The following is a 22,055-nucleotide window of genomic DNA, read 5'->3' as shown; positions in this document are numbered from 1 at the left end:
CAAAGCTGCATTGTGCTGCCTTACTAACATTCAGCAGGTTTGGTGGTGAGAGGCAAGACTTTAGTCACAGTTTAGGTAATCTGTTTCTGTGGCGGGTGCGTGCAGGATTCTTTGATTGGACGGTGAGCGATCAGTGGGCACACACTCAAGAATATCGGCCCTCACGGAGCCCATCAATAGCCGTCTGTGACTTTGTCTGAAGCTGGGACCACTGAGAAACAGAAGACCGGGTTGCACATGTGCAGACTGCATGTGCGTGCATGTTTGTGTTATGTTAGCGTGTGACTGTCAGGTTATGTTCAAATGTGTTATGTTCAGCAGCTGGGGCTAAAATCTGAGTGTGTCTTAATTACGCGCTCTTGTTGCTGGGGGCTGATTTGCTAGAACAAGAAATTTGACCTCAGGCGGTGTTACAGTTATGTTAATTTTATGTCTGCAGTGGGTAAATGTGAAATCTTCTCTCAGTGCCTTGTCACAGCAATTTGGAAGCCTCAGTCTTCAGGCCAGCGAGGGTGTTTCTGAAAATGTGGTCTGCAGCTGGCACTGTGTTCCACGCTATTGGAGTAAAGTCTTTGCAAGAAGGAGAGAGAAGACAGGAAAGGAGGCTCATTCTCTGTACAGGGTAAAAGGCTAATCTCCCAGTTCCCATTACAGCCCCCTGGTTGGTCGACAGACACTATAATCCAGTGTGGCACACATTTCCCCATACAGGAGTGACTGCGCGGTATAGGCTCTCCTAATGCATTTGCCTGCCGTGACATAGTGGAAAGACACTTTTTAACATTTATTCTGAACTCGGGTTGCATTATGAAAGTCCACTCGAAAGTAAAAAGAACTGAGATCAAGCTTCCTAAAGGCTTTTAAAGACTTTCAGGAACAGAAATATAATGACATGCATTGCCCACAAACACTTTCATAGCGTCATTTATATAGTCTAAGATCAGCAGTCTGAATGAGAGAAATCTCAAACACTCAAATGTTTTTCTTGGCTCCATTTTCTCTCGAGTCCATCATCTTTATAAAACTCTTCCCCTCAACCACTTATAAATATATATTTGTCTCCAGTATTAACAGTAGGTTGTCTGTACTGGTCTTTGCTTAATTTCCAAAAACACCAGAACAAGTATGTAGTTTTGAAATTTTGTCTAGAAGATTAGGGGTCTTTTAAACACAACACAGTGACGGCACCTTACACTTTCTGTATTCTTGTGCTGATTGGAGGAGGAGGAGAATGGATAATTTAGCTGCTGGTATCACAGGCTGGTCTGTTAGTAGCTGTTTCCACGGCTCGCTGTGTGACCTAGTTACACTTGGAAGGAGTAAGGTTACATATGAATGTTGGAGAGTTGGATGGATTGAGAGCTTTCCATCATCTCACCGGGGAATGTCATTTTCACCTTAGCTTTTTTCAGACCTTCTAGCGATGTGGCTGCAAGGATTGGCAGTGATAGAGAGGTGGTTTGTCATTTGGCTGGAGGCATATTTTTTTGGCAATGGACCTGGCTTTGGTGATCACCTGACTTCAGGCACCATTGTGAGTTTTACAAAAGGTTGGACCCAAACACAGGACACACGCAAGGACCGGGGAGGGTAAACGAACATCAGTTTAAGAAGCGAGGGTAACTCCAAACCGAGTCCAACCGAAGTAAGGCCTATTCAAGAAAATACAAAAACCTAAAATCCTATGAGAAACCAAAAGCAGTAAAAAAAAAACAAAAGCAGCTAAGAAAATCTTATCTTAAATAGCGCTAGATCATCACATATTTGACAGCTAGTGATGAATAGCATTGACATGTAGTAATAAGCTAATGTTAAAAGTCTAAAGACATTTGTGTTTGATTAATTGTTGATTGTGCATCTGACTGTGAATGGGAGTTTTTCTCTCTGTGCTGGCCCTGTGATGAACTGGCAACAGTCCAGAGCAAACCCAGTCTCTCTCCAGATGCCAGATTAGACAGGACACCCCCCACAGTCCCTCTACGGGATTGGCAGTTGTATTAATAGAAGGATGGATAGCTTGGTGATTGTAAGCACGTTAGCACACTCGTGTTTCTTGTCCTTTCTGTTGTGTCTAATTACAGCTGCTGATAACATGACTGCAGACTCTGGTCGTAAAATTGTCCACGTCACAAATCACAGAACGACTGAACCATCGGCTATTGCGCCGCAGGCAGGCCGCATGGATTCTGTCAGTCAGGCCTTAAGGATGAGTGATGGTCCCGGTCACTTGGTCTCGGAGTTATGATTACTTTTGACGGATGGATAATGATTATCAAGAGGAGTGTCTCCTGTGTTTCGGCCGCACTGAAATTGAGAGGAGATTGTTCGAGTGAATGGGGAAATTGCTTTGGGACTCTCTTCATTAATTTCCATTCATCTGATCGCTCGGAAGCTCAGACTCGTTTGTGAGTCATACGTTAAAAAAAGTAAAAATCAAAATCCATTGTGTCTTTTTAACACTGCCATCGGGTTGGACAACAATGGGGAGGCAAACGTGCGCTCACATGATAAAATCCAGTTGTAAGTGTGTGCTGTAACATAGGAACACTTCAGTGAAATTTGCTGGAAAGAGTACTGACGCTCTCTCCTCTCTCTTTTGCTCTGAAAAGTTCTCTGCTTTTAATCGGTAACTTCAAAACTATGTGTTTGGACAGTGATTTTAAAAATCTACACATTGATCTACACAGGATTGTGGATTTGGTCTCTACTGTGGAGAAAGTGAAATGCTGTGGAACAAGCTTCTGAATCCCCCGCTGTGCCATTAGCAGATGATAGTGAATGACTGTACCTTTGTTGAACATCTGCAGGGTTAGAGCGGTGTTAACAGTTTGTGAAGCGAAGCATTGCTTGGAAAGAGCTTTCCTGAATCATTCAAGGTTAAAAACAGGGAGTCTGATCGATACATCTCAGGGAAAAGGTCTGGGTAGACTGCTACGATTGTGATGAGAAATACAAGACCTCACGACTCAATAACACACGGAAAACGCAGCCGAAGGTTGTAACCTCAGCAGGATATGTACGATATGTTCAGCAAGATCTTGGATTGAAGTCCAGACTTCAGTTCTGTGTCGTTTCAGGCTGTGGGGAGAAGGAGCATCTGGCTGCTGTGTTGATTTGGAGTTATTTCAACTGAAGCGTGCAGGAAAAGGCTCAGGAGGGAAGAGCAGCGGTGGAGGTGTCAGCTGTTTGGCTGAAGGACCTGTCCTCAAACTGTGTGTCTCTGTATTTTCTGGGCCAGGGAGACTTTATTACCAAAAACTCTGAGGCAGGTGACAGACTGCACCTACCAGCTTATCTCATTTGGCTGGCACTTCTTTGGAAGCTTTCCAGCTCCAGATGAGAGCTTTAATACATTTCTTAAAGCTAATGTTTTTAATACTTTTTTTTTTTCCAAAAGTCTGGGATTTTATGGGGGGTTTAAAAAACTAAATCAAAATTAAAGCTTTACCAATCTATTTTACCACAAGAGGCCCGTCCATCTCTCTAGTAGGATTAGTTTTATTTTAAAGGTCCCTGCCTTTCTGCTCTTTTCTGATAAAAGTAGGATTTGGAGCTGCATCGACGAGCTCCAGCTGAGGAAAAGAGCGCATGATCTGACCCTTGCCATGGGTTTAGAAGCTGCGGTAGGCTGGTTCCTGCAAACACCTGCTGTTTAAACCTTTCCTGCTACCACCAGTGTCCACCGTAATTAGATTTCTTTGCCAAATGGCTTTATTTGACTCCGAGCACAGGTTTCTCTACGAAATGGATAAGATTAGCTGAGTGATTGCTTGGTTCTTCATCACAACTGAAAATCACAGAAACGAAAGCCCCAGTTCAGACAGGACATTTGCCACTTCTCAGCTCACACAAATCCCATTCAACACGTTAAACAAAGTAGTTAGTCTAAGAGGTGCCCCCCTCAGCCTGATCCTCTGCTTCAGACTTGTACTTTTTATTCCTTCCACCTGTGTGGCTCCCTTCCTCTGTTTCTAGCAGTGTTTCTCTTGAAGCTACGCCTTCCATATCGCACTGTCTTCTGCTGGGGTTTGAATGTACTCCCTGCTGAATCATTAGCTGGCTTCTGGAATTCATACAGGGAACACTCCAGAGAGAAGAACCTGTACCACCACATATAACTGTGTAACCATTCGTACAGCAGTTGTTTTAACTCCATAATTAAACGCTGAATTCCTGGCTGAATCTAGGCTAAACTTTCCAGTAGAGGTGGTAATTGCAGTAGCTGTGGATGGCGTTACAGCTAGGTTGCATCACTGATGGAAATACAATATGTAGATAAAGCAAGTACAGTACGTTCTGAAATGTGCTGCACATCGTCTGAATGTGCTATCTGTTGCTGTTTCCATCAGTGTTCGCCACAGAATTAGACCCTGTCTTTGGTGGTAGCTGACAGCTGGAGAGGGTGCACACAGAAGGAGGCACTCCCACTGGCTGCTGTCCACTTCCTCCTCTCCTACATCTCTGTCTTCATCAGCCGCAGCTGTCTCTTCCTGACCTTGCTCTTGCTACAGCTGCCACAGCAGCGCTGGCTGAAGCCTGGATATATTCGAAACTAATTAATTGGATAGTTAATCACACTGGTCAGACTGTTCCCACTACTCTGCTTTTTCTAATAGCTGTGGTTCAGACTGTCTTTGTGCCTCCTTGGTATTCATCTGGACTGAGGAAGCAAACTCTTAGTGTTTGAAATGTAATATTAAAAGATTTGTTGATAAAAATTGGCAACTGCCCTCCTCGACAATGCAGCTGTATTTTGACATTAACTTGATGCTATCCTCTCTAGCCATGGTATTTACATGCTTACTAACTATTTATTCTAAGAGTTGGGTCTCCAACATTGATAGTGTTAAGGACAGAAATTGATTTACATATCAGAATTAGCACAAATAGATTTGTTCTGTGCAAATTTGTGCAGAAGTCTTCACGATACCATTAATTCTATTCAGAAATTATGCTTCTCTGTCGCGCTTGATCGCCGTTTCATTGAATATGTATATATATTCACCGACAGGTCTGTTGTTGATGTGTTTGTGAGAGAGAGTTAGAGTGAGAAAACCAGGGGGAAAGAGATTCTGAGTGCACTGATGCACAGCAGCTCTTTGACAAAGTATGATTTAGCCCATTTAAAATATTACTGTTAATAATTTGGTGTTTAAACCTTCCCCACAAATAAATCTATGTATACATTAATGCTTTTTCTGTGTTCACAGCCTTGCTCCAGGCTAATAGGCCTGGTACCATTGATATGAAAATCTTTATACGCACTCAAAGTCAATAATGATACAAAATATCGAACATGTTACATCAGTTAAATAAAATCATCATTTACAATAAACAATGATACGCAGGCAGCTATAGTTGATCCAGCCATCATGAGTCACAGCGACTAACAAGAACATTTCTGCTTCATTTAAACACACTACTGAACTCCACATGGCGTGACTGCTTCCTCCCGTCTGTCTGATATACTCATGGTTATGTCTGCTGTGTATTGGTTCATGTTGAAGTACTTCCATAAAGTTCCTGCTGCAATCAAAGAAAGCATCACACTGTCATTATTTGTGCTCCATGCTGGGCCTATATTAAGATTACAGTAAATCTTCTTGTGTGCAGAATTTTGAGCCCCCGAGACTAGGGTGCCTGTTCAGAATGCAAGGAAATTTTGCATTTTACTTTTCTCACCTGACCAAACTTAGATGAAAGTGAGAGTTCAGCATGCTTATTCCACAGTATGTTGAGTGCCCTGTCCATTTGGCCTCCCCTGTAGATTGTGTAACGACACAGTGTGTTGCAGTGAAGATGCCAGGAGGAAAGTGTTGACATATGGCTGTACATCAAGCATGTTTTGCTTCTCGAAAGCAGAAAACACAGGAAGAAAGGAGTGTGGCAGAAGGTCAGACACATGGAGAAGGCGTCACGCGGTGAACGCCAGGGACATGTGTGTGTATGTGTGTATACGCCAATCAGCCACAACATTGAAACCACTGACAGAAAAAGTAAATAACATTGACCATCTTGTGTAAATTCAATGTTCTGCTGGGAAACTTTTGGATCTGGCATTCATGTGGATGTTACTTAGACAAGTTACTTAATGTACCATCCACCCAGACCAGACCAGACACCCCCACCCCATAGCAATGACACTCCTTGATGGCAGCAGCCATCCCCAGCAGGATGCAGCCTGACACAGACACACACAAATGGGTTAGGAACAACTTAAAAAACATGAAAAACAGATCCCAAGCTGATCAAGTATCTGTGGGATGATCCACAGAGGCCCCTCCCCTCAACCCATAGGACCCAAAGGCCCCCACTAACAACATTCTGTTACCAGACACCACAGGACACCCTCAGAAGGGCCATGTCCATTCTCTGATGAGTCACAACTGTTTTGGAGGAACAAGGGAGACCTACACAATATTAGGAAGGTGGTCATTATGTTATGCCTGATCGGTGTATATGTTAATCCTTAAGTTTTTCTTCCTAGTAGCTATGTGTTTGTTATCTCATCAACAGTCGTCGGTTTCATTTCACCTCTCTGTGGTATTCTCTCTGCGTTTGTGTAGTGATTCTCAATGCGCACACTGAACAAAAAGAAGCAGACCGTCACAATAACATGAATAAAAAATGCAGCAAAGCTTGTAAACTAACGTGTCCTGTTGCATTCACGCAGACGCTGGTGCACAACCACCTTTACCTCGGTCTGAAATTGCTCTGTCATACGTGAGGCTTCAAGGTAAATCTCTTGGGGGTTTAGCCAAGCTGATCCCAAACGTCTTCATGATAAATCACTGTCGGGCCTCCTCAGAGGAACTGAGGAGCTTTGCTACTGCCGCTGCTGCCCCCAGGCTCTTGTTTGGCCAGGAGGTGTTTGTGACCTGGCGGGAAGAAAGGAAAACATGTCTTTTAGGAGGCTGAGGGCTATAATTAGCACAGTATGTGTCTTTGACCACTATACAAGGTCAGAAGAAATGCTGGGCGGTGAACAGCACCAAGTAACCTCCCTTACCTCTGGCTGCCATCTTGTTTTGTGATGCCAGTCTTATCATAATGGCTGTAAGGTTTTTTTACTAGGATGTTTTGCCATAGCGTTCTTTACGTGGCTGTTTTTATAGTCAATATTCTGAATGAACTCTTCAGTGCTCATTAATTCTGAGAAATCAAATGATGGCAGTCGAGTTAGGTTGCTTTATAAGGCCTCTTTTCTTTTCATTTCCTTTCCAGTGGCTTTACGAAACACAAGAACATGACCCAATTAAAGCAAAGAAAGAAATTAAAAGAAGCTGTTAAAAAAGGTCGACATAGACTGAGGTTAATGGCAGCGACCAATCTTTTAGTGCATTATAAGTTCAATGAATCATCTATTCTATGTGATTTAGGAGACTACACTCTTAAAATAGAAAAGCTTTACTGTAACTATCTTTGTCAGGGACTGTCTTTGTCAGTAAACCATCTATTAGAACAAGCCGTTGCCTAGCAACAGCCGAAGATGCCCTGTGTGTCTATATTGTCTTTCTGTCAAAATCCTCAAAATCTTCTCTGTTTTCTGTAAGCGTATGATCTGTTTCCCACATCTTTACAGATTTAAAGGCGTTAAATGTTATTTTGGCTAGGCATATTTGTAACGCAGAAAAGGATGTAGCATCAGATAAAAAAAACAGCCAGACTCAAGTTAAGTCACTTTCCTTTTTATAGCTGCAAATCGCTCATCAGACAGACAATAGGAGAATTGGCCACGGTGTAAACACAATTACGTACCCTCCTTTAAGTCCCAAGGGAGGGTACATAATCCAGTGTTATACCTTTAGCTCTATCTTTTAACATTTGATTCGGTCAATTTGTCGAAAAGGGCAAAATGTATAGCAAGAGAAAGGGAGAGAGAGAGAGATATATATTCAGTAGATGCCACTACTCTGTGGCTCTGTGGATCAATACTCTATCAACCAGTGTTGAGTTAAAGCTCAGCCCTGTGTGGCTTTTTGTCTTCCTCTTAGTTCCTGTGGCTCAGTGCTAACCACACACACCCGACTGACAGGAGACAACACATAGTGACTCCCTCTATTGGCAGATAAGGACAGATATAAAAGAACCTAAGGAGAAATCGTTTTAGTATTTGTTCTATTCTTTTAGTTCTTTTTAATTTGCTTCTATAATATTATACTCATATTCAAAATGTGAATTAAAATTGAGCACTCTCTGCATGTGCCTATACGAGGAAACCATAAAAGTCAAATTAGCCCCTTTCCATTTCAAGAATAGCTTGTCCCGTGTCTTGATGCCATGCTGTACTTTGTATGCTACCATGATATCCCATTAATTTTCGAAAGGTTTAGTGATTTGCGTGGCGGTTAAACCCAACAGGATATGTAATGTTTCCTGCTTCGACAACACTCCCCTACTTCACTCTGAGCTAATGAGGCCATTTGTCTTCTGGTACCCAGGAGAATGTGCTTATCACTGCATTACCTATTAAGCTTCTCTTGGCCTCCAAAATAAAAGGGCTGTCATTAATATCCTTCATGAAGGGGGAAAAAAAGCAGAATTCTTCAGGAGGTTAGGGGCATGTGTCTGTGTGTGTGCACGTATGTACATGTGTGAATGTCAGATGACCGAAACCTGTCCACTTCTGTGCTCTTGTACATCGCTGAGTGATTGAGTGAGCTCAGTTCTTGACAGGGTGCATTAAGATGTTCGTCCAGTAACCCCACACGCTCACATACATATTCACACCAAGGTTCAGCAGACATGGCTTACTGAAGCTTCACATTTGGTATTTTGTTCTAATGCGCTGTACCTTTTACTGTTTTGATGCACAGCAATTTGATGTCTTTCATCAAACAGTTATCTTGCCACACCAGAAACACTCAAAATTAAATCACTTTAGATTATGGATGTGTGACGTTGAAATAGCCCAATAAGAGTTGTATTGTCCTGATTCCTTACAATTTTGTTTGTCCCAGATTATCTGGTAATGTGAGCTTCTTACAGATCTGCTTTTAAACCTCCAGAAAGCACTCCCAGACTCATTGGGGCCGTCCTGATTAATATCAAACTATTTTTAAAATTTAAAATCTGGATAATTATAGCTGTCCTTACAATAACAAATGAAAGAAACAACTCTACCAGGACACGGAACCCAACCATTTACTTATACATTTTAACTTCCTGCTTGAAGTATTGCAAAGTTGAAGCAAGTGCACTGCAGTCTCTGTTTACATCCGCTTCCCCATGAGAACAGATGATACGGTGCACTCAGTGCTCCTTGTTCTGCCGTGATATTATAATTAATATCCGGTGGTGTGTGTGTTGTGCTTTTATTTACCAATCATCTAGTGTGTGCAAAAAATAATATAGGGGCGCGCTGATAGCTTGTCATTGCAGTAGCGATAGTTGGATTCAAGCCTGCGCCCTTTGCTGCGTGTCGTCCCCTCTCTCTCCCCCATTTCCTGCCTCTCTCTGCTGTTGTTGAGCCAACAAATGCCAGAAACAATAACAGGAGTTTGTTTCATCAATGCCAATGCCCAGTGGAGAATCTGGTGGTGGATCGTTTTTAATTGTGGTAAATGTTTGAGGAACATCGTTTTTGTCATACGTCAATCAACTGTATCAGTTGCTCCCATTGCTTTGTTGCCCCATTTGTGTCTCTTCAAAGTTGGTGATACTTCAGTTTGGTACCCGCCCACTTTGAGTCGCTACGACTTTGCTTATGAACTTTCCTTCATTCCGTTTGTGTGTTCCACCCTTGAGGGTTTGAAGCTGTACTTTTTGGTGTTTGTAGCAAAATGCTGACATCAGAAACTAAGGTGAAAAAGACAAAGTGGTAACATGCGCACATTTATTCACTATAATGTTCAGCATCTCATTTTAGCATGTGAACATTTGCTCATTAGTTCTTAACATAAGGGACAGATGAGGCTGTTGGGAATGCTGTTACGTCTGCAGTTCTGAAGTGAGAAGAGATTTTCTTGGTGCCCCAGTTTCTTGAGATCATTAAGAAAAAAATCAAAACATATGGAATACAAAATGGGGAAAAACACTTCCAGAAAAAAGTGGGAGACCAGTTGACTGACTAACCATATAAATGCCATCTCTTGAGCCACCCAGCTATCTTGGCTAAAAAAATTTTATAGGTTGTTGGAAGCTCCTCAAGGCAGGTTATGGCAGATTTCAATGCAATTTTTACACTTAGACCCGCCTGCTGTTGAATAAAATCATGTCAGCCGCACCCCAGCAGTGAGCAAAACCAACTCATAACTGATATTCATACAAATCTCAGCATTGGCCAAATTTGAACACATACCTACTGTATATAAAATACAATATAAACACATCCACATGAAGGACGTGAAAGGAAGATGAAAGGGAGCTGAAGCAGTGAGATGTTGACGACATCTGTCTCAGAGGAGACAGCTCCAGGTGGGGTTGCTGGAGCATGGGGCTCCTTCCCACCTTACCTCCTCCAGGAGACATTACATGGGTGGGTGAACTCCCCTGTACAGGACCCTCATTCTGTGTGTGTCACATCTCATTGGTGGATCTCTTGATAGGCGACTCACATAAAACCGAATTGTTTTTGGTTTTCCTGAGATGTAGTCGAGCTGTGCCTCTGTGTAAAAGTCCAACATTTCGAGTTGAACGGGAAGACATAATGTGTGTCTGAGTGAGTCACTTACACATGTGCAGTGCATGGCAAAAGGATTTATGTTCAGTAAGTGCTGTCTGCCATCAACAGTAATATTGCCTGTTTTTATTCGGTATCACGGTTTCCATTAAGATTCCATAAAGCATTATTACTGTGTATGTCACCTCCCATCTCTCCCACTATTACTCACTTCTGTTATGTCTCGCCCTAACGCCTTGCCTCCTTCTGATTTTCTTGTCCCCTGTTCCCTTCAGCCCACCCTCGTGCTCAGCCCCACCCCACAACTCCCCCTCACGAGCCCCAACATTTTGAAACGTCTCCTAATTAAAACAGAAAGTCATTCCAAGCAGATGGCATGAGCCGGACTGGGTAATTATCTCAGAGTGCACCGTGGCCCCTGAAGACCTTGACTGAAATGAGTAGCGGGCTCAGTTGGACTGTGTAAGAAGCTCAGATTCTCATTGGACCTGCAGGGGCCACGCAGCGGATCAGCTTGAGATTCTCGAAGTCTTTGTCCTGCGATCAAATAAAGTCTTAAGCACAGTCTCAACCAGCGTGCTGCAGCGCCCCGGGTTCCCAGTTCTGCCCTCATCTGTCTTTCTGTTCGTCTCATGGGAGTCACATTAATTAACACAATATTAATACCCATGCCCAGATTTGGAGGTATAGCAATGAAAGGTTTGTTTGAGAAGTTGACTAAGAATTTTAATGTGCCGTAGTCTGTCTGTGCGCATCTCTTAAAATGCCAAACCTACATGACTGGTTAATACGCTTTAAAAATATGCGCGTATGACGCATGTGCTCGATTTTTTGCAGGATGAACAGAATTTGCATTTTTTTTGATAATGTGAGCAGTCTACTCGTGAGTTTCTACGCTTGAGGGAGGTGTCGGTTTAAAGGATGTCAAAATCCTAGTTTGCCACATAATCATCTGTCGTCACTTTTAACAAAGGCCCACATTCCTGCTCTCTAATGAGGATGCAAGAGGCACTTAAGCTTCACTCCGGAAAACCCACACACTTTATGTGATTGAAGAAAAATAATCATAAAGCCATGTTTACTATTTTTTTTGTCCGTATTCTTAGATGAGGGATTCGGGTTTAGACAGTTCGTGCAATTGAGAACAAAGGGGGTGGGGGGTCATGCTGAAAAGGCAGTGTTTGTCTGGGTAGTGTAATGGGGTCAGCTCATACCGTTTAGCATGAAAGAACAGAAAGAATGTTCATTTACAGTGTTTGGAAGTGAACGAAACAAGGTTCAGTATAAACACCCTCGCTGCTGAAATGTATGTCCCATTAGAGCAGCCCCATTACGCGCTTGGAAACCCTATTACACACTTCATACGATGAGCCGCCGTTGGTTTGACATTGCCACTCTGACACGGGAGATATTCGAGAACAGGGCAATTAAATAAGATTTAGAATTAGAGACAAGCAATTTCTAATTTGAGTGCTTCTTGGTGGCAGACTGTCATGTTTTGTGGCTGCTGGACTGCAGTAACAGGACTTAAAATCACATCATAGATAAAGCAGAGGGCCCATACTGAAAATGTACTTAGTTGAATACTTAATCCAACAAATTCCAGCTGGCATGTTTGTGAGCACTTAAGTCCGAAGTGGAAACAACAGTGCTAAAAACAAGATGTGTTTTTTCCCCTCTAGCATTTAAACATGTTGTTAGCTGTTTCCAGTAGAAAAATGGATCAGGGGAGCCATGGCATGAGATTAATTTCAAACCGATGCATATGAATCTGTGTTTGGAGTGTCAGGCACTTGTGGGGGTTGGACACGTAGCTTGCAAGTGATAAAACTGTAACATTTGCCAGGTTTGAGTTAGGGTTTACTTACATCTGTCGTGTTTATGCATAGATGATGTTAACAATTTGGCAAGGTATGTGAATATTCCAGTGACTTTGTCGAGTGGAAGTCCTGTTTCGGGGGGGGCTTCACTTGAATATTCCTTGCTGAGAACTAATTTTTTACGATTATTTTGAAATGGACCCACGATAAATTTTAAAAACCTTGAAAAGGGACGTTTTATCAGGTGGAAGTAATAGGTACAATGGCTTGTGAAGTAGTAACATGCATCAGGTTGTAATACCTCATTAAAAATTCCAAACAACCCAGTGCTGAAGACAGATAATCCCAGTGGCAACGTTAACTCATGCCATAGAGCAATGCTAACCTGTCTTCCCCACAAAGTCTTTGCGACTAAAGCTGGTCTAGAGTTGCTGTGTTTCAAACTGATTGTGCTCCGGTCAAAGATCTGCCGGGCCAATCAAATCATTGGGGTGGGCTTCATGCAGTGATGGACAGAAGAGTAACAGCAAGGTAGTTATGCACATCAACAAAATGGCTTTGATTGGTTGTAGAGGTATTTTTTTTCTCTGTATTAGCAGGCGTGTTACCAGACTCATATTCAGAGTCTAAGAAGCTAGAGGAATGTAGAATGTATATGAAGAAGAAATATGGTCAAACTGTAGATGTCCCTCTTGCTCCTGTACAGTTAATCCAGAAAAATGACTGTAAGGTTTCACCTTAACTACATTGGCATGTGCTTTACATTGGTCAGTTGAATTCTAAGTCCGCCACAATGCACAGTTTATGGCTTCAACGTAAATACAACTGATACAACAGCATACTGGTGAATTAAGCAATAAAGGCGAGCTTTATTTACTTATTTATTTACTTAACACCTGGTTTCCACCTCTAAAGCCACCCCTAAATCTGTGTCATAGAAATGAGGCCACCTCTTATCTTTAATGCCTTTAAAACCAAAGTCAAGAAAAGAGTCAGGAGTTCTATGAGTATGGCACTCTCTTGAAAAGTCCCTGCTTGCTCTCTTTCCTTGCAGCCCCTCAGCTAGGCTTAAGCTCCCCACACACCTCTAAGTGCTATATCTAATTTGAAGCATCAGGGCCAAGATGGGGGCCAGTTTAGGGACAGTTGACGCTGTGTAACAACACCCAAGAACTCAGCTGAGGGCTTTTAGCCAGTGATTTATTAGATTGTACTCTGGGTCCTGCTGGACTAACAGGCTGAGGAAACTGAATGGCTCTGACCTGTGCCTGTGTCTGGCTCTCTGGTCGAGTTAGCAGTCTAGCTGCTACAGGTGGAGAGTGCTTTTTGTTGTATTTTAGTTCATTTGTTCCATGACGCTACGCTTTAAATACAGACGGTTGCGAGACTTTTGGAAGGCAATCGTGATGAGCTCTGGGCAGTTTTCCTCTTCTCGCCTAAACAGACCCTTTGGTGTGTTTTTGATTTCCAATTCTTGACGCGTTTGGCGTGTCTATTAGCCCGTGGCCTTGCTGGCTTGTAGCTTTCTGCGTTAAACAGGTTTGGGAAGTAAAAGGGTTTAACCTGCGTGAGCTTGTAGTTTTCAGCAATCAGCAACCATTTCAGTACTGAAATTTGAAAAGCTGAAGCAGAGATTAGACAGGCAGCACAATGAATAACGGTCAAGAAAACAGGAAAGTGGAGATATTTGGTGAATGCGAGAGAGCGAGCTGCAGAGAGGTTGCACAAGAATAATGATGAGACTGATCTCTGATTCAGATAATGTGACCAGAGATTAGGCACTGTTGTGGACTGACCAGGCTTTTACCCACTTTTTAAGTTCCAGTCCTCATCGTGTTATTCTCTTTCTGTGCTTTTCTCTCTGAGCAGCCAGGAAAACGTGTGCGCCTGCCGAGTTTGCCTGTTTAAATGGACAATGTGTCCCGGGACGCTGGCGCTGTGATGGAGAACCAGAATGTCCGGATGGCTCTGATGAGGCAGAGGAGACCTGCAGTAAGTAACATCCGCCACCTGCTCACATTAAGACATCTTAAAAAAGGCACTTTCTTTTGCTTTAACTTGTCTTGATGAATTTATATTGATTGTACAATGTAATAGCTACAGAATAATGGCGGCACTGGCGTTTAGACTGGTGTCCTATAAGCCTTGCTTTCAGTATGCAAATCTGTCTGCCACCTCGCATGAAATCTCCCGGGAAAATGAAGGCTTGATTTACAGCACAAAGGAAATGCTTACCCGCTGGCTAATGGTAGCTTTACCCAAGTGGATGGTGGATCCACAAGTGTAAAACCTGAACTCAGTAAAAGAGAGAGAGTAGGCGAAGAGGCAGAGTGGGAAAAACAACTGAACATCGGACTGGAATTCATGTGATGATTCAAAGCAGACATTCGTTTGGTATTATTCCTACGAGATCAGTAAGTAACAAAACATGCCTTCAGGTGTTTAACTCTGCCTTAAGCTCTGAGGTTCTCCCTCAGATTGGGGGTCTTATGACTGTTTCTGCCTTTGGAGAGTAGCCGGGCTGAGAGTAGACAGCTTCTTTTGTCTCTCAAAGCGGTATTGGTTGCCTGTTGTCCTTCGTTGCTGTGTGAGGGATGCTATTTTTTTTTTTTCAAAAAAGGATAAAAAATGAAACAACGGAAAATCCACTCTTATGTTAAATTGTGCACAATTCAAAAGCATATAGTACATCCCAGGGATTGCAAATGAACGCAATATGCTGTTGCAAAAGAAAAAAAACAAGCATTTGGGGCCGCTGATTTAAAGCATAATAATTAGTGAGTGCACACATGGTTTCAGGTATAAATCCACTTTGCACAGGGAAAACATTTGAATAATTCTGCACATTAAGCCAGGAATTAGAAATCTCTTGCTCAGAATGTGACGATTTTTGTTCAATGTAATTTTAGTTATGTCACTGCAAAAAAACAAAACAAAACAAACAAAAAAAAAAACAAGGGCAAAAGGGCAAAATTGTTAATTCTCAGAGGAATTTCCTGCAACTGTTAAAAAAAAAAAAAAAAAGAAGAAGAATGTGCGGCTGGCTAATTATGTTGGCATATTGCGGGTTGCATCTGGATACACCGTCACACAGTCATTTCAGATAAGGCTTAATCCGACTCTCTTAAAACCTGCATTCAGGTTGCTAATTTCTCCTGCTATCGCGGCTCTGGTGGCAGTTCAGCCGTCTCGCCTGCCTCCACTCTCCCACGCACTTCACTCCTCAATGCTGTCTGATGGCGAGTGCAAGAAAGGCCTCGATTATCTCTCTGCCAAGCTGTTAGAGCTGAGGATCACTGGCTGGCTCACTTTTACCCTGTGCCAGTCTCACTCCCCCACAAAAACGGGTCCTGATCGGGGTTAGGTGAGTTGACTTCAGAACCAAGCAGGGACTCAAGTGTAGGAGGCTCGAACCAGTCATTAATTGTTTTCTTTCTCTAATGCTAATTTTCTCTTTCTTCCCTGGCTGCTTCTCTCTTGGGGTTAGAGATATCAGACGGAGCTGAAAGGCACTGCACTGATAGATAACAATGTCTTAAGGAAAAGAAGGCTGATCCACAGACCAGAATAAAGCTTAGTATTCCACAATATTTGGTATCATGCAGCACCTCTGTTTAACTGAATTATTTAAACCTTTTAAAGACAAAACCAATGAACAAAGAGTTTACTTTCAGAGATTCTTAGAAAAAGATGCAAAAAAAAAGTCATTTTGATGAGATTAGTTAAATTACCTTCTTTCTGTGGGTGGTCTTTTTTTAAAATTAACTCCAGAATCAAGTAGATATTTTTCAGATTCACAAACGCAAAACAAAAGATGGCGAAGGCCAAATTCACAAGGCTTTGGAAGTGGTAGCCCACAAACCAATGCCCACGTCCATTTTTATATACAGTCCCTGATCCAAACCAGTAACACATATTTTGACCAGCTCTTGAAATTATCCATCTATTTATTTAACTAGCTAACTTAGATTAACTTTGGTGAAACATGAATTCAATTGACTGTTTTCTTTTCTTTTTTTTTTAAAAATCAGGTTAGAACAGCTGTGGTTATCTCACAGTAGAGATTTCTGCTGTTTTTTTCAATACTAAACAAATGAGCTCAAGTTTTCTGCTTCGACTGTAGGAAGTCGACTCCCTAAGAAGATAAATGGGTTTTACACTGTAAATGAAGACTAATATTTGAGAATACATTGGCTACTAATGATGATGTCTCACAAGTCCACAAAAACACAAGGACAGAAATACTTTTATTAAATGAAAATATTGCCGTAAACTATGAACTACGATTATATTCATTATTCTTTCTTAAATAATGAGCCATTTACGGTTCATTACTTACAAAAGAGGTTTGAAGAATTACTTTAATAACGATGTCTTGTCGGAGTGCGATAAAGTGTTTAATATTGATTGATGATGATACCGATATTATGCCGGAGAGCATTATTTTGGTTCTGCCCGCCATTATCATGCTTTGCATCTTCAAACTCTTCCTTAAAGCCAACGTGCGAGGGGATTAAAATGCATCCAACTAAGCGGGAAATGAATCAAGAAAAAGCCGAATGAATCTTTCAGAGGACACTCATTCTAGTTTTGTCATATTTTAGTGACCGTGGATCGGCGGCGGTAGGTTGGTTTGATGAATAATGTAGCAGCCTAGCAAAGCTTCTAATGCAACTCACAGAAAGTTGAATGCAGGGAGGGAGACATAAAGGGACCTCTGAAGGATAACAAGTTTATATTGGAAATCCAATTAAAGATAAATGAAGGAAGGATTCATCTCTTGGCTGCAGAGCAAAGAGACAGAGATCTGGGGTGGGAAGAAAGCCATTTATATGGAAATCCCTTACGTCTTCACATGATGTTGTAATGTAAAAGATTCTGCACACCAGTGGCCAAAAATGTTGCGGTTCTCTCTGCAAACAAATATCAGTTCAGTGAAATCGGGTTTAGTTTTAGTTAATGTTTCAGTGGCGGATTTGTAATTTATTTGCTGTGCAGTAACCTAAAAGTCAAGAGTAAGTGCAGCACAGGTAGTCTCTTTCCTGCAGCCTGGTGCCCTCCTGATTATGCGTTCAGATGAGAAGTGTCAGATCGAGGCTGTATCCTGAACAGAGGGATTGCTAATGAGATCCACTTCATCACTGCTGTCTTTCTCTTTGAGTGAATCCAGCTGTGCCATAATCGCAATGAAGAGAAAAGAGAGTAAAGACAGACTCAGGGGTGGACATTGTACAAACATGCGTGGAGCATCTTAAGCAGCGGCAACCGACCTACTCCTGGCGCCTCTCTTATCATCTATTTGATTAACCTCGCTTCACTGGTAAATTATGTGTTAGCGCCAACCACTAAAGCTATAATGAGGACTGTACATCTGTCTGCACAAGTCTCTTGATGCAACTTTTTACTGTGATTGAAAGAAGAAGTTGCAGCAAGCAAGCTCTGATACTAAAGGAACAATGTGTGGCATATTCACTGTACTGAATCGGCAATTACCGTGTTGTATTAGCAGAGATTAAAGGACATGCAGTGTGTTTTGTATGTAATTTCTTGAGCAGGACCTGTGTTTGTGTTTTGTCCTATGGACCCTGGAAGCAAGCAAACTAATTATTTCCGAGATCAAACTATATTCAGTTTGACCTAAAAAGCGTTGGCGGCCTTCTGAAAATGGCTTATCAGTCACACCGGATAAGGGCCACAGCCGTGACGCTTGCTGCCTTCAAATAAAACTTAGTAGAACTTCATGTACACAAGTCATGTACACAAAATGCTTGTGGTTCAAGTGATGACATCAGGTGGTAGGAGCACCAAGGTGATGGTCAGACAGAGTTGGGTAGTCAATAAGTGTCTGTCACACTAGTGTTTCGACAAAATAAAGCGTAATTTGCAGTCCGTGTCATGTTGACGGCGCACCTACAGCGTAGTTGGTTATGCTGACGAAAGCATTTGTTGTCGTATTTTAAGTAATTAATGCACTGAAACACTGGACGGTGACTGGCCAGGTGTGTTGAGTTTCACTGTGCACCTCACACAATGGTGAGTGGAACTCAAGTTGGAGTTAAAGATAAATAAAACTGGGTCAACAGTAACCTTCACTGAATTCACTGCAGCGCAGAATAAAGAGAAGACATCTGAGTAGATGGTGTGTATGTGCCGGAACAAAGGAGAACTGTCTGTGCTTGTCCAGCGGCTGAGTCACGTGAACAAGGAAATACATTTTGGACTAATCACAACCATTAATTTTTGCATCGGTACAATGCGAAACTAAAGTCTAAAAATGTCTGCAAACATGTCACAGCTCGTCAACTAGGACCTTATGGAAAACTTCAACTTATAAGGTGTGAATACCTCAATACCTTAGCTTGGTAAGGCTGAGTTGTACAATTTGGATGTAACTTATTTAGGTTTACCATTATTTCAATAGAGGCGCTTGCTCTTGTCTTGCCCTTCTTTGTCTACCGTGTCCTTAACCTGGCAACCCATGTGGGCTTCAAGTCTGGGCAGGGATGGGCTTTGGGGACAACCATCTTCAATATTTAGAATTTGGATTGTATTTTAAGTGCTTGCTGTCAGTGTTATACATTAAAGTTTTACGTACTGTGAATAAATATTTAGCATATTCATTCTAAAAAGTAATCCCAAGCAAAACCTCCCTTTGTCATTGAAAGCTTCCAAGCTTCACAATTCTAAATGAATCTTTACGATAGAGCAGCCGCCTTAAAACGTGACACAGAAATACATCGTTCCATTATGGAAATAACAGAGACCGGTGACAGCGTTACTCTTTTACTTAGGCTAATCACATGTAGCACACCGTAATGCATCACGCTCTGATTATTCTATAGTCTGATAAGCCAGGACGTTCTCTCACGTGCAGAAAACCCTTTTTACATTCACGTGCCCCTCCCAAACCTCCTGTACTTTCTGTCTGTTTCAGTTTCACATGTGTAAAAACATACAGCGCACACATTTGCGCATGCACACTGCAAAGACATCTGTGCCACAATCATTCTGGCTCGCCGAGTGGATTCCCAATTACACGCTGGAGTAGCGTTACACTGCCGTATTAAGAATTTAAATTCGGGCCACACAGAGTGAGTTACTCTTGAGCACTGAAAAATGAATGACTCTTTGGAGAAGCATGTGAAGTGCCAGAGCTCATAGTTTGGTATTAGGTTAGTGTGTAATCAAGGAGGAAGTGGGACACTGCAGCCAGCTGTGCAGCAGCTTCTCAGGTCCCTCACCAACTCAGTGACACTTTCATGCACTCTTCGTTGCCTGAGTCACTTTTAAGGATTCAGTGAGAAGAGGGGAATGTTAGCTGCTTGACACTTTCAGACAAAATAGCGAGTTCTGCTCAGTTCTGTGTGTCAGTTTGTCTTCTCCGCTTTCAAATTCGTTTCTAGGAGTTGACAGGCGTGAGGGAACATCACAGGGTTCCTTGCGGCGTTTGTCAGTGTGTGAGGACACAAACGTGAATTGGTGAATATTTGAGAACTATGGACTGTTCAAACACATAGAGCTATTCCTTTTAAAATGTGCCTTCAATTTTCCCCTCTGAGTGTTATGTAATTTATAGTGGATTATAGATATTTCTCTGAAGGAGGCTTTCTTTAAACCTCTTTGTAGATATTGAGCTTCAAACCCTGCTGAGCGTTTTCTGGAGGAGTTAATAGTAAGCCTTCCACTTTTATTGACTTTATAATGGGCAGATTTACTTTGTAAAGATGTTTGCATTGCCCATTGTGGATGATGCAGTTTACGGCTCTGTTTGTGCAGAAATGTGGATTGTTAATTAGTATCAAATAACTATTGGCAGTTTACTGCAGATTGTTTATGTGAATACCAATAAGAAGGGGAAAACTCACACTGAAAGCAGTGCACTGGTGTGTAGATCATTTCTTGTCTCCCGTTCCAAGTTTCACTTGACTCTTATGTGTCCATTTAGATATTTCCCAGCTCAGTAAATAGTCAGTGTGTCACTTAAAAAGCAGGCTTCTGTGCTGTTGTGGATTCTAACAATGCTGGGGCTTAAATAATGCAGAAAAATAGTTTTTACTGCACAGACCCAGGAGTTTAAAGAGGAAAACAGGGTTTCAGTTTTGTCTGTCACGAGAAGAACTTGTGTTCAGAAGGCTGACATACAGTATTTCAACATAAAATGCTGACTTTACATCAGCATTTTGCCTCCCAGTGTTCTACGGTTTAAAAAAAAAAAGATCAGATCTATTTTTCTTCTGTCTCTGGGAGGTAAACATTTAACATAAATATTCTGCATCGGCATCTTAAATGTGGGGTAAGCAGTGAGGAAGGTATTGGTGAGGCATGTTTAGAACAGTACGACTGCATCTGCCTACCACTTATTGATAAAATCATAAGTTTTTATTAAAATCAAATGGAAAAATATTGCACTGCATTGCAGTTTCCTAAACCCCACAGTTTAATATTCTAATTGCAATCTCATAAAACAATGAAAGTAACTCATCGGAAGTTGGATTGAGTTTCTTAAGCGGTTAATTTTTAATTTTGATTCATGTTGATTGCCGCTCTGGATGAAACTAAAGGCTTTTAAAACAAATAAAGTAATGCCATACAACTAAAATCATAAACAATGATTGTGAAGTACAAAGAGGGCTGGCTCAGTGCTGAGTTCTGAGTGTCTCTGTGTCTTAGCCCTATGATAGAAAGGAGAGCTCTCCAGGGTGTATCCTGTACCGAGTGTCTGCTGGATTTTTATTCCAAAATACTTGCAAATATTTAAACCTGTCCATAGTCTCAGTTTATTCAGATGATAAGATTAACTCACATGGAGCCATTAAGCAGAAGTTCATACCTCAGTACATTACTTGCTAATGCACTTTAGAGAGAACAACAATTTCCCATCTTGTAGTCTGCAAGCATCTAGCGTGTTCTCTGCTGTACCAGATCTATAATTCAAAGGGGGAGGACATGGCTACGCTAACCTAGTTTAATGAAGTGGTGAATCTGAGTATGACTCGTGTTATCTGAGTGGTTTGTGCCTTTTTACCCCCAAGCTTCTTCCTCTTCGTCATCTGACCTCCAGCATTTACATGCATGAGAATTTTTTTTTCTTTTTGCAGTGTATGGACGCAAATGCATGTGCTTCTGAATGAGGCCTTCAATTGGAACAAGTTACCAACAGCGAGCAGCTCTATGGAGAAGCGAAGCTGTCACAATGAGCTGAATGCTCAGTTTTCAAATCCAAAAGCTGTCATGAACCATAAGATGAATCACCACTGCACCGTATCTATTATCAACTAAAAGGAGCCAAACAGACATTCAGCTATACAAATAAGCTGCAAATTATGACTTCCATGCAATGCTCTAGTGTAGTGTAACATTTGTTATGAAGCTGCAGTTCATTATATCAAATCAGCTGAACACATTATTTCAGCTCTGCAGAGCTCGTTAGGCTCATTTTATCACAGTATCATAGCACATGTCCACTGACTACTGACAAACTGAGGGGTTCCTGCTTATTCACTTCAAGCCGCTTTGAAGGCCGTCAGGAGTAACGTCCACTGGGGTGATCAATTGAAAAAACAAAGCTATCGCAGCATCGCGCCGTTGAGATGAGCACCGCCTTGGGTCTAGCA

General features: G+C 41.9%; 1 protein-coding gene across 1 annotated transcript in view; it reads left to right on the top strand.

The window, feature by feature from the left end:
• LOC311489782 (low-density lipoprotein receptor-related protein 8-like) overlaps positions 1 to 22,055 on the top strand; it is a gene marked incomplete at its 5' end in the record, with an annotated part of 79,501 nt that overhangs the window by 12,465 nt on the left and 44,981 nt on the right. Inside the window, one exon of the mRNA XM_084547047.1 lies at positions 14,311 to 14,433. Coding sequence (XP_084403173.1) covers positions 14,311 to 14,433 — 123 coding nt within the window. The remainder of the gene's footprint in view (positions 1 to 14,310; positions 14,434 to 22,055) is intronic.

This window comes from Chelon labrosus, assembly GCF_963514085.1.
Source record: "Chelon labrosus genome assembly, chromosome: 6".
NCBI classification, from domain to species: domain Eukaryota; kingdom Metazoa; phylum Chordata; class Actinopteri; order Mugiliformes; family Mugilidae; genus Chelon; species Chelon labrosus.
This window is presented reverse-complemented; position numbering and strand designations above follow the sequence as displayed.